The sequence below is a fragment of the Thamnophis sirtalis genome, unplaced genomic scaffold, assembly GCF_051295495.1.
Source record: "Thamnophis sirtalis isolate CommonGarterSnake01/CBP01778 unplaced genomic scaffold, rThaSir2_p1.2 scaffold_4, whole genome shotgun sequence".
NCBI classification, from domain to species: domain Eukaryota; kingdom Metazoa; phylum Chordata; class Lepidosauria; order Squamata; family Natricidae; genus Thamnophis; species Thamnophis sirtalis.
In genome coordinates this window covers 58,997,797-59,011,045 of record NW_028261384.1, presented here as the reverse complement: position 1 = coordinate 59,011,045, position 13,249 = coordinate 58,997,797, and the positions used below count along the sequence as shown (strand labels likewise).

Sequence of the window (13,249 nt, the reverse complement as noted above, 5' to 3'; positions counted from 1 at the left end):
TACAGGGATTGTAAAGGGTTCAACAGCCCCACCTCACCAGAAGGTCTTCGTAGTTGCTCTCTGACTGACTGGGTTCCTCCACTGGAGAGGTCAGAGTTCCTCACACCATAATTGATTCTGGTAGAAACTCAACAGCCACGTGGGTCTTCTGGGTGATATCTTTGGAATGTGGTAGTGGCTTTGAGGGTTTCCCTCCAGGCTGCTTCTCTCCCTTTCGGGCGGACATTCTCACATGGCACTCATTTGTGCAGTGACCTCCTTCCCGCAATGGTAGCAGGCGGCTGAGCATGGGGGGGCAGAGTGAGGTTTGGTTTCCTCCCTTCTTCTTTCCAGCAGGAATCTCCTCCAGGAACGGTTTGTGTGGTACTGGTTTCAAGCTTGGTTGATTTCCACTTCCTCAGCAAGACACACCAACTGTGCAAGGCAAACTAGGGCTCCATGGGCAATGCAGGCATTGTACAGGTAATCATTTAAGCCATCTTTGAACCAACTCATGAGTACTTCCTCTGGTCAATCTACGTGGCAAGTCAAATCACGAAACTCTTCGATGTACTCATCCTGTTACTTCTCCAGGTTGACCAATTTGCAGTTCTTGCCTAATGTAAGATCTTACCTCTCCAATCTTCCCAAGAAAGCAGGACTCTTGAAATGGCAGTTGTTCCAAAAGGAGCTTTTATTGAAAGGTTTGTGATAACAAGGCATCTAGGCAACAACTGAAGCTTCTTATTTAAAATCAGCTATTTAAACAATACTAACCAAACCGCTCCCACTCTACAGCATTGTAGGGAAACAGAAACTTCATATAAGGATTAATTAATCAAGCAGTACTTCAAATATGATGCTTTGTTTAATTGATAATGAAATCACTATGGAAGTTATAGTTTAATGTCTCAGGAAAATTCCAAATCCACAAACTGATTCAAACAATCTTCATGCTAGGAAAATGCAATGTGATTGTTAATTAAAAATCAATTACTTGAATAAAATTAAAATTTAATTATTAAAGTTAATTTCATATCAGCAAATAGAATTATTTGCTTGGAATACATTACTCTGATGATCTGTAAGACAAATACAGTTAAGGAAGAAAATAGGTCTACATTTTTAAAGTATCTGATAATTTAAAATAAACATAACTAATCTTAAATTACAATATAAAAAAAGATAAGAACAGCTTGAATTAAAATTAGATTTCTTCTAAATATAGAAATAATTTTGTCTAGTGAACTGATCTAACCAATGAATGCCGTATAATAGCAGAAGGTGAGGAAAATGGAAGAAAATCATAGGGCAAAACTGTTTTTCCTAAGAGAATACAGTTAAAAATTAGCCATGCATTACTAACCTAGATTCAGTGGATTCAGTTTCTAGGATGATACTATTCATCTTATTGTCTAGCTCAATACTGGAAACATCTCCTCCATAGAAACTAGATCGTGGTGTGCTGACACAGCTAGAAATGATTGAATTCATTGTGGAAGACTGGTTAGATCCTGGGATGTTCATTGGAGATGGAGTTAGGGATCTCTGCTTTACTACCTGATTGATGTTTCGTACAGTGTCAAACACTCTCTTGTGATGGCTGCCAAAACACACACGATTAGTATTCTTACAAATAATATATAAACCACATTATAATAAATATGTAAACAAGCCTTCATCAGCTAATTCCATGAATATATCTGAAGGGCAGCATATTATGACAGCCTGGTTTAAATTTTTAAACAATTATATTGTATCATAATTAACAATGCTTTTTGGCATCATACTGGCCACATCACGGCACAAATGTATTTGAACAGAACTGGCTCGTGGCCCTTGAAATGGAGATGAGCACTGCCCCTTATAATCAGCAACAACTAGTGAAGAAAAATCAGCAGGATTCCTTCAATAATGCTTTTATATTTTAAAAACAGTCTTTGAGAAAAATAGGTATGTTACATCTGAACACTGAAGAAAGATTTTATAATTCTTTATAATTAAATAATTATAAATTTTTAAATTATAAATTAAAGTTTATTTATAATTAAAATTATTTATATGTATGGAAAAGGGAAGGGCATATAGCAGTATCTTCTTCATAAATGCTGCCTGTTTTTAATATAATTGACCTGTCTTCTTGCCTAGATAATATCCCAACTTGACTAGCAATAGTTTTCAGACTATTGGAAGAGAAGACCCTTCTCTTCCAACAGAAAACAAGAACAGAACCAGAAGTTCCTACAAGTGAACATGGGATGCCACACTTCTGCAAAATAAGTCTGGTTAGAGGATCATAATAAAATATAGTATTAATATATTTCCTCCCATTCTGTAGAAATAGTTATGTCATCTGATTAGCTGTCCTAAAACAAAGTATTACAAGCCTAGTAAACAAATTTATACTAAAAATATTAAAATTACTGACAATATGATAATTCTTATTGGCTTTGGACAAAATTAAGACTGATTTTTGAGAATTTAAGTTAAACTGTCACTTAAATGTAGTTTAACAATAGTTAATGATAAGGATCAGGAAATTTATGTATGCTATGTAAGATCCTTCATAAGTATTATGCTAGAATATAGATTAATATGACTGAATGGGAAAAAATCTAATAATTATGGTAAGCTGCCACATAGATTAATGTACTGAACTATTTACATCTCTCCCCTATATTCTGACTACCAGCTTTCATATTTTATTGATGATTTGATTTCTTCCACGTATATATTGCCTTTCTTCCATGTATATATTGTCTTTCTTCTACATATATGTTGCCTTTCTTTCAGAGGTTGCAAAAACAATATAGAAAGATTTCCAGATGGTTCCAATTTCAGGATGACTCAAACTCAAACCCACACTTGTTTAACTAGACTGAATCTCAAAGAACATATTACTGCAAACTATGGAATACATACAGTATTAACCCTATTTTACCTATCCTATTTTACCTATTTTACCATATCCGGCAATGCACCATGTAAAAATGTTATAGGTACCTATCTACATGACTCCAGATGTTTTAGACCACAAATCTCAGTAGCCCTAATATTGTCATTAAACTATGAGTTGTAGTGTAGAATTTCTGAAGGACACTTGCTTACCAATATCTGCCATGCAAAACATCTGGTGGGATGGAAAGAGAATATTTTTCTCTCACTGCAGAAAGTAGATAAATGCCCCTATAATTTTAATGATATTTTCCTGATACATTTCAAAATGTGGTATTCTCAAAGAGGTTATTTTTATATTTTAATTGAGAAGTATTGTTTCTTCTGTCATTGTAATTATGAGCTGGGATACGCATTAACAACAAGTCAGCCAATGGAGACTATTTGGTGATCCAGATGGTTCATAGCTTCACTGATCTCTCTCTCTCTCTCTCTCTCTCTCTCTCTCTCTCTCTCTCTCTCTCTCTCTCTCTCTCTCTCCCTCCCTCCCTCCCTCCCTCCCTCCCTCCCTCCCACCCTCCCTGTGTGTGTGCCTCTGTATTATATTGCTTCTATGAGCAGTGATTTTGTACTTCCGTATTCTGAGTTCTGGTTCTGGCTTCTGCTATATGGTATTGTTTATAAAGAATTTTACTTATATAAATGAATCCTGCTGAATTATTTACTTGTGTTCTGGTTGGATTACAGCAAGTTCTAATATCTTCCCTCCAAATCCCTCCTTAAATAAAAAGCTACTGTCCACTTGCAATACCTGTAAAAACCTTCCAATGCTCCCAACATTTTCTTATTTAATAATTAAAGAACTGAAATTTTTAAAAGATCATTACAGTGGATTGTCTAAACATTTTTACATGTACACAAAGATTACTGATTATTAGTGTTAAATACAGCTTTTCTACAAAGTATTATAATATATTGGTCATACTTTGAGTCAGTATCATCCAGATGCAGTTCTTTTCGCATTGATCCTTCAATTTCTGCAGCTAAAGAATCCTGTTGAGACAATTTTAAATGCGGTAAGAGCACATTATTCACTCATTCTCTCTCTTCTCCCCACAATATACAAGAAGGTGGAGTAGAAGGAATCAATTTTCAATTTTTGAAAAATCCTGTCATTATGTAGAAATGACATTAGCATTTCTAGCTGCTGCTACAGTATCTGCACCAAAAATACACATTATATGTAAATAAATGAACCTAGAGGTTTTTCAACATTAAAATTTACAGACATTCTTGGAAAAAAGTATTATGATAGAGACCTCTAACACCTGTGCAGCTTTATCTTAATTCATATTTTCTTTTTGAAAAAAGAACTGTCTCAAACATGGTAATAATTGGCCCTAAAATATTTTTTTGAAAATGAAAGTAAGTAAATTATCATAGCAAACAAAGTACCATATGTATAAAAAAGTTAATAAATGAGTCACTAATCAAACTCTGCAATTTTATTTTAAAAACCCTCAAACAATTACATCAGTAGAAAAACTTTTATATGTGGACATAACTATTTTCTACATAATAGCTTCTGGTCATTAAGTAACTGAACCAGAATAGTTAGTTGTATTATAGTATTATTATTATGGTTCATTGCACAGTCAGCCATTTTTATCCATTGAGTCCTTCCCAAGAACCTGTAATAAGTAGATGTTGTTTGATGATGTTAAAGGTATTATTGTAAGGTGGTAATTATGTAATGGCTTCTCTCCTAACTTGAGAAAGTAAAGACTCTTGAAACGGATTATTTCAAAAGGAACCTTTAATCAAGCAGGATGGAAACTATTAGAAGCAAAGCAGCATTTGAAAACCTTTAGGCCATGCAAATGGGATTAAGCTGATAATGACCCCTCCCCTTCGTCCGAATGCAGGTTCTGACCAATACACAAGTGTGAAGATGCTTCCTTAACTCTTCTGTCCTGGGAGCCAATACAGCACACATTCCCATGGCTATCTCTAGTTAGACATCAAAGTTATATATCCCACATGGCTATCGAAAGCCACTGAGAGGTCTAATAGGACCACGAGCAGCCCCTGTCCCAGGCCCACCAGAGATCATCGACCAACACAACCAATGCTGTCTCTGTGCTGTATCCGGGCCTGAAACCCGACTGAAACGGATCCAGGTAGACAGCTTCATCCAGGGTATGGGGAAGCTGACGTGCTACCGCAATCTCGACAACCTTTGCTACAAAGCGAAGGTTGGAGGCCGGATGATAGTTGGCTAAAGAAGCTGGGTCCAGGGAAGGCTTCTTAAGGAGGGGCCTCACCACCGCCTCCTTCAAGGTGGTGGGAAAGAACCCCTCTCTCTCAACAAAGCATTGGTAATCGTCTGGAGCCAGCCTCATGTCACCTCCCGGGAAGCCGAGACTAACCAAGAAGGACACGTGTCCAGCACACAAGTTGCAGCACTGAGTCTCCCCATAATCCTGTCCATGCCCTCGAGGGTTACAGGAACAAACTTATCCCAGATGATCTCCACAAGATTCATCCCCGTCGACTCGCCCGAATCTACCCAATCAGAGTCCAAGCCTGTCCGGATCGACCATTACTTACCTGAATGGTCCTTCTATGTGTGCTGTGAGGGGAATCCAATCATGGGTTAACTTTGTCCATTAGCCTAGAGACTGAGTATGTAAATTTTGACCACGCCTCCTCTGACTAGACCGGGTCAGTTTTGCACGAAGTCAGCCGAAAAGATGTATGTCAATGTCACTCATGGCCTTGGCCAAACAAGAACTCAAAGTCACGTCCAGAAATGTCCAGTCAGGGAAAAATGCAAAGTTAGTCACAGAGTCATAGTCAAGGTGGAGCCCTGGCCAGCCGAAACTGCGGGTGGGTTTGGATTCCCCTCACAGCACACATAGAAGGACCGTTCAGGTAAGTCAATGGTCGTTCTCCTGTGTGCTGCTCTGGGAATCCAATCATGGGACATGCCAAAGCAATTAAGTCCCAGGGCGGGAGCTAGGCTGGTCAGGATCCTCCACAGAAGAAAGAACCCTTTGCAACACTCTCCGCCCAAAGGAGGCCTCAGCCGAGGCGTATACGTCAACCTTGTAGTGTCTAATAAAAGGTGAGGGCGACGACCAAGTAGCCGCCCTGCAGATCTCCTCCACCAAGGCTTGTGTAGCCCAGGCCGCTGTGGTAGCCGCACTTCTGGTAGAATGAGGAGTGATACGTCTGGGAACCGGCCGGGAGTGACTGTTGTACGCCAGAGCGATGCACGCCTTCAACCATCGGCCGATGGTGTGGGAGGACACCTTCTGCCCTATGGACGATGGCTGGAAGGAAACAAATAATGTCTCCGATCTTCTGAATGAGGCCATGTGCTTAACATAAGGTCGGAGGGTTCTACGAACATCCAAATGGTGCCACTGGTGCTCTTGGGGATGGGAAGGATGTGGGCAAAAGTCTGTAAGGATGAGCTCCTGAGCCCTGTGGAACGAGTTGACCTTCGGAAGGAAGGAAGGATCCAAACGGAGGACTACTCTGTTAGGATGGAAAATGCAGAGGTCAGCCCGCACAGAGAGCGCAGCCAATTCCGAAACCCTCCTGGCCGATGTAATGGCCACCAGGAACACGGTTTTAAGCATCAGTAGCCAAAGGCTGATGGATTGGATAGGCTCGAAAGGGGCAGAAGTGAATGCCCTGAGAACCAAGGTCAAGTCAGGTAGGATAATGGTGGACTGTCGGAGGCCTCATGTTCATCGCACCCTTCAGGAAAGCCTTGACCCGTGAGTGCTGGGACAAGGAACGGCCTTGACCATTTCCCACCACCGTGGATAATGCTGTGACTTGCCGACGGAGCGTGTTGGGCGTGAGGCCCTTATTAAGTCCTGATTGTAAAAATCCAAGACCTGTGGCACCGAAGCCTTGATGGGGTCAGCCCCAGTTCGGCGGCACCACCTACAGAAGGCCTGCCAGGTGGCCTCGTAAATACGTGTAGTGGATGGACGTCGGGCCGCCTGGATAGTGTCGATCACTTGACTTGAATAGTGAAGGTCGGTCAGAATAGCCCGCTCACATGCCACATGGCTAACTGCAGGAGCTGGGAGTTCGGATGGATGAGAGCCCCTTGGTTGAGCTGGATCTGGTCGTCCGGAATCCTCCACGGCCGTGAAACTGACAGGTGCACGAGGTCTGCATACCAGGGACGTCTGGACCACATTGGGGCAACCAACAGCACCTCCGCCTGCTCTGTCAGGATCTTCTGGATGACCAACAGAAGAATCGGGAGAGGGGAAAAGGCATAAAGGAGGCCGGCCGGCCAAGGACTGCATAGAGCATCCACCCTCTCCACTCCGGGAGCCTGGTATCTGGCGTAAAACCTTGGGAGTTGTGTGTTGTGTGGTTGCATAAACAGGTCCACCTCGGGACGGCCGAACCGGCGAGAGAGTTCCCGGAAGAGATCGGGGTGGAGTTGCCACTCCACTTGATCCACCGTGGCTCTGCTCAGCCAGTCTGCCTGAGTGTTGATCACACCCGAGATGTGCTCCGCCCGGATTGACAAAAGCCTGGCCTCCGCACAGTGATGTAACTTCTCCGCCTCCAGCATCAGGGCCCTGGAGTGGGTGCCCCCTTGGCGGTTGACATGGGCCTTGGAGGCCACGTTGTTGGTTAAGACCAACATGTGGTTGTGTGATACAATGTCCCGAAACTCCAGGAGTGCTAGGCGGATGGCCCGCAGTTCTAGCCAACTGTTCGACAGTTCCTGATTCGACCAGCGCCCCTGAGCTACACGGTCCAGGGCGTGGCCCCCCCATCCAAACAGACTGGCATCCGTTGTAATTTGGATGTGGTCCGGCTCCTTGAAAGGGCACCCCTGCAGGAGCTTGGAGGATGTCCACCAACGAAGGGATATGAGAGGCTTGTGTGGGAGCTGAACCTTGGTCTGATAGCTGGTGTGTGCTGGTGTGGCTGGTGTGTGCCCTCTGGAAGGGGGCAAAAACCACTGAAGTGGGCGTGCATGGAACCTGGCCCAGGGAACCATGTTGATGCAAGAGATCATCTTTCCCAGTAAGTTGGACAGCGTTGCTAACGGCAAAAGCCTCTGAGACAGAACTTGAGTTGCCAGGCGCTGGATGCTGTGCCGCCTCTCCGGAGAGAGAGAGACTTTGCAAGACACTGAGTCGATGATGGTCCCCAGGTGAAGCAGCGACGTGGTTAGCTGCAGGTAGCTCTTGGGAAGGTTGAGAACGAACTCGTGACTGCGCAGCGAGTCCATCATGATCTGCAGACCTCGTAGGGCCTGGTTCCGGGACGAAGACGGGATCAAGATGTCGTCCAAATAACAATTCACCCGTATTGGAACCGAGCGAAGTGATGCCGCTACAACTGCCAGGAGTTTCGTGAACGTGCGCGGGGCCGATGAGAGGCCAAAGGGGAAGGCCCGGTATTGAAAGTGACGGCCATTGAACTGGAAGCGTAGGAAACGCTGATGTGCCGGAGTATGGGCACATGGAGGTACGCCTCCTTGATATTGACTGATGTCATCATGTCGCCTTGGCGGATGGAGGCCAATATGCTTTTGAGAGATTGCATTTTGAATTTTTGATATTTGATGTACCGATTGAGCCTTTTCAAATCTAGAATGGCCCGCCATTCCCCCGAGCTCTTGGGCACAAGGAACAAGATGAAATAGAATCCTAGGCCTTCCTGACCCCTTGGTACCTGCTCCACCGCCCTGATGGTGAGAAGGTGATGTATTTTGGCGTCCATGAGGCGCCGTTTTGTCGGGCACCTGGGTACGGGGCACTTGATGAACCGCCTCGGGGGAATGGAGAGAAATTCTAGAGTGAGGCCCAGCCTCACGACCTGAAGGGCCCAGGCATCGGATGTGATCTCCGCCCACTGGTGGGCAAAGGCCAGGAGACGCCCCCCTATGGTTTCCTCCCCCTGCAAGTCACCGGTACCTCCAAAAGGACCGGTTTCCGGCTCCACGAAATGGCCTCCTAGTCTGGGACTGCACCCTGTCAATAACTTCACCTTCCTCCACTAATGCCGACTCCTCGCTATAGACGGAGGGTAAAGGTGAAGGTGGGTCTGTCTGGAGAACAGAGGAATCCCCCTGCCCCAGCTGGGGATCAGGCCCTGCCTGGGCCGCAGTGGCTCTAGGGGGCTGGGCTCTACGAAGCAGCTCCGCATCCACCCCCCTAGAAATAGCTGCAGAGATCATGTGGTATAAATTGGGAGGAAGGCCCAAATCCTGGCCTTCCATAGGCCTGAGGCCTGCAGCAGTAAGGGTAAAAGTAGCAGAAGGCTCTGCACGTGGAGGCGAACAGGCCGAAGCCACACCTAGCTCGGAAAAGGGAGCAGGGGATTGGGCCCTCAAACCCCCCTCCGTGGTAATGGGTGCCCTGGGCAATTGCACGTCAGGAGACCAACCCTGCACTGTAGGCCGCGCTGGGGAAACACACTGCGGAATCAGCACTGGGGGAGAATTACTGGGCGCTCCAGATGCCTTAGCTGACGCCTTAGTTTTGTCCTTGTGCTTATGGGATTTATCCCTAACAGCGGAGGAGGCCCGAGACCTATGGCTGGAAGCCCTAGTAGTGGCCCTGCCGGGCCTTGGGCTAGCCCCCCCCTCACCAGGGGAACAGGGCTCAGAAATGGGCTCTATAGTACCTCTGGGCACCGATTGATCTGCCATTGTAAATAGAAGAGATATTTGGAAAGGCTCAACCTCGTGTATAGAATGAATGCTGAAAACTGCTCCACCGTACAAGGCGCCACGTGAGAACAGCGTCTGCACAGAAAACAACCTCCTCACTGACTCAGCAAGTCGTAAGTGAGGGAGAGAGGAGGCCATCGGGGCGGCGCCGATGCCTGGGCACGAAATACGCGGCCCCGCCTCCCCTGGGCGATTGCTGCGCATGTGCAGAGCCTGGTCCAAAATGGCGACCGTCCTGGAGGGCGCAAATTTCAAATCCGCAAAGAACCAACCGATTGCCCGGGATCCTGCAAGCCGCGAGCGCCGCAGCACAGCTGGTCGCAGATCCTCCAAGGGAAACGAGGCAGAGCAAAGAATGAAGCCTGGGTGAACCGCGCTGCCTAAGCGGGTTGCTTCCGGCGTGAAAGAACGGCGCAGGGCGGCGCACCAGCCCAGGACACCCCCAACAGTCAGCGAGGGGAAAAAAAAGGGTTCCCAATCCGCTCGTGGAACGCCCCCGCTGTCTCGGCTTACGAACCAATGGACCAAGCGGTCTCCAATCTCCGGCAAGATAACCAACGGCTGGGAGGGTCTGGGCTGGCAGCGAACTGCCGCCTCCACCTCTGCATGGAATAAAGCACTTCAAATCGCAATGTGCAACTGTTGAATCCAATTAGAAGATTAAATTTGTCAATGAGTCTAGAGAGAAAATTGAGATGCATCTCGTTAGGCTGGACTGAGTAAAAAAACTGACCCGGTCCAGTCAGAGGAGGCGTGGTCAAAATTTACATACTCAATCTCTAGGCTAATGGACAAAGTTAACCCATGATTGGATTCCCAGAGCAGCACACAGGAGAACTGAGCGATTTTATTCTGCAGATACTGAACAAATTCTTCAGCCCTACCCTGCAACAGGTCTTTCCCAGCTCCTTGGTTAAGTAAGGAGCAGGTCACCCTAAACAGGTATGCTGGGCAGTTATCTGCGAACGCAATAAGAGCAGAAAAATGTTGCCATTTTGCCACTTTTATCGCCACAAAGTAGGATTTAATATGAATTCTTACTAGTGTTCGATCAGATTCGCACTGGTTGGCCCTCCAACCACTCTCTAGGCGTCTTTTCCGGCGTTTCATCTCCTGGAGCTCCTCGGTAAACCAGGGAGCTATCCGGGATCGACACTGGGTCAGAGGCCGCAAAGGCACAACACGATCCAAAGCCCCAGTGGCCGCCCTATCCCAGGCTTCCATTAGGGCTGTGGTCGAGTTGTGAGCAAGGGATTCAGGAAAAGTCCCAAGCTCCATCAGGAACCTTTCAGGGTCCATCAGGCGCCTGGGGCGGAACCATAGTCGGTTCTGCCTCCCTGCGGTGAGGGGTAGCAGTATGGAAGTCAAGCCTGATGAGGAAATGATCCAACGATGACAAGGGTTGGATAGAAATATCCCCTAAATCTAGATCATTCATCCACTGCCCACAGACAAAAATCAGGTCGAGTGTGTGTCCCCCATTATGGGTGGGGTCTTGAATTAACTGAGTTAGGTCCATAGCCGTCATGGAAGCCATGAACTCCCGAGCTGACTTGGATGTCTCGCCAATGGAAGGCAGATTGAAATCCCCCAGGATCATAAACCTGGGGAAATCAACTGCCAATCCAGCTAAGACATTAAGCAGCTCCGGCAGTGCTGATGAAACGTAGCTCCGGCAGGGCCGATGAAACATAACAGGGAGACAGGTATGTAACAAAAAGGCCCACCTGAACTCCAAGGCCCTATTTCACAAAAAGGGACTCACACCCGCCTATCTGAGGCACAGTGAGCTCCTGAAGTCTGAGACTTTCCCTAATAACCACTGCCACCCCCCCCCCCCGCCCCTGCCCTGGGCTCTCAGCTGGTGAAACGCCTGGAAGCCTAGTGGGCATAATTCACTAAGGGGAACACCCCCCTCATGGCCCAACCAGGTCTCCATAATGCACGCCAGGTCTGCTCTACCCTCTTGTATGAGGTCGTAAATAAGGGGAGCCTTATGTACCATGGACCTGGCATTAAGTGACACCAGCCGGAGACCAGGGTCCTGTAATCCCGAGCACCCAGGGGTGTGAGAAGGGTGATGAGGGTTGGAACACGCGATCGCTCTTAAACAGCGGACCTGCGTTCCCTGAACATAATTTGGCCCTCGGCCCCCACCATATTTGCCTCTCCCACAAACAGTAGAGATGGTGAACCCCCAATGGAATGGCTTAATGTCTCCCCTGGAATCCCAACCCTTCCCAGCACTCCTGACCCACGCCCATTAGTTAGCTCTGGCCTGTGCCCTGGCAGACTCCCCCACAAGCCTGACTGAGCAATCTGTATCAACCCCCCTGCCCCCTCTTAAAATTTGATTTTAAAATCCCTAAGAAGTCTCTTCTTCACATGCCACCTCTTGGGATCCCAAGATCCATCATTAAGGAAGTGTCTTGATAGGCAAGAAGGCCATCCCCGGGAACGGGGGAGTTCCTGAAGGGAATAAAGTTCTGTTGCAGTATAGCATAGAGGAGAGTGTGGAATCAACCAAACGGGATGATATCACAGGGAGATGGAATGAGGAGATGACATGTCCATGGGGGGGGAGCCGACAGTGTTCAAGGGGGGTAGCGGGAAGCTGATGCTGGGCACACCCACGCCGGCTGCAGAGATCCCAAGCCGGGCGACCCACTGCCCTGCCGCTGAGCACACCCACGCCAGCTTCGGAGACCCCAGGCTGGGCGTTCCGACGACCACACCCCTGCCAGCTGTATTCAAGGGGGTAGCGGGAAGTTGCTGCTGAGCACATTCACGCCGGCTGCAGAAATCCCAAGCTGGGCATCCCGCCACCACCGCTGACTGCACCCACACCAGCAGCAGCCGACGCTCTTCATTCTCCTCTCACTGCCAACCGCCCCCTTTCACTCACGATGTTCCAGCTATGAAGCAGTAAATCGCAGCTCAAGAATATTCCTGAGGTCCCAGAAAGTTCTCATAGCTAGACCTGGAACCAACAATGGGATAAGGTACCCTTGCAAGCTCCCGAGAAGGACAATCATCTCTCCGAAGCTCTCCTCAAATGCGACAGTACACCATCTTGGGCATGCGCAGAAGCTAATCTTTTTTTTCTTTGAAGAGGACTGGTGCTTGGCTGGCTCAATGAACCACCTTGCTAGGTTTTTTTCTATGTTTTTGTGCATCTCTTGCATTTCCCATGGCATCATGGCATACAGTTTGGGCTTGGGTAGTTTTGCCCCAGGATGATTTTGATGGCACAGTCTTTCTCACAGTGGGGAGACAGAACATTGCACTTGGCCTCACTGAATACTTCTGCAAGGTCCTGATATTCCCTCGGAATTAGTTCAGCCTCTGGGGTTTTGTTGGATGTGGTTGCCAGTTGTTGTTTTTGAGGGTTTCCTGTGCAGGTGGTGTTTCTGCTTGCTGGTGTGGGAGGGGTTGGGGGACTCTTGATATCCTAAGTCTGCGGATATCCCCTTGCCACCAGATGGTCGGTCCCCACTTGTCTTGCCAGGAAAGCCCCAGTATGACTGTGTCTGTCATTTTGGGGGCTATTATGAACCCAATTACTTCCCAGTGATCCGCTAGCTCTAGTCTCACTGGTTGAGTTAGGTGGGTGGCATAACCTCCCCCCATTAGGGACCCGCTGACCTGTTC

General features: G+C 47.1%; 1 protein-coding gene across 6 annotated transcripts in view; it reads right to left on the bottom strand.

The window, feature by feature from the left end:
• Positions 1–13,249, bottom strand: part of TRAK1 (trafficking kinesin protein 1) — a 448,828-nt gene that overhangs the window by 34,987 nt on the left and 400,592 nt on the right. For all 6 annotated transcript variants that reach the window (XM_087712995.1, XM_087712990.1, XM_087712992.1 and 3 more), the window contains 2 exons: positions 3,860–3,927; positions 1,346–1,582 (listed from right to left, as the gene is read on the bottom strand). In XM_087712995.1, the coding sequence (XP_087569121.1) occupies positions 1,346–1,582; positions 3,860–3,927 (305 nt within the window). The remainder of the gene's footprint in view (positions 1–1,345; positions 1,583–3,859; positions 3,928–13,249) is intronic.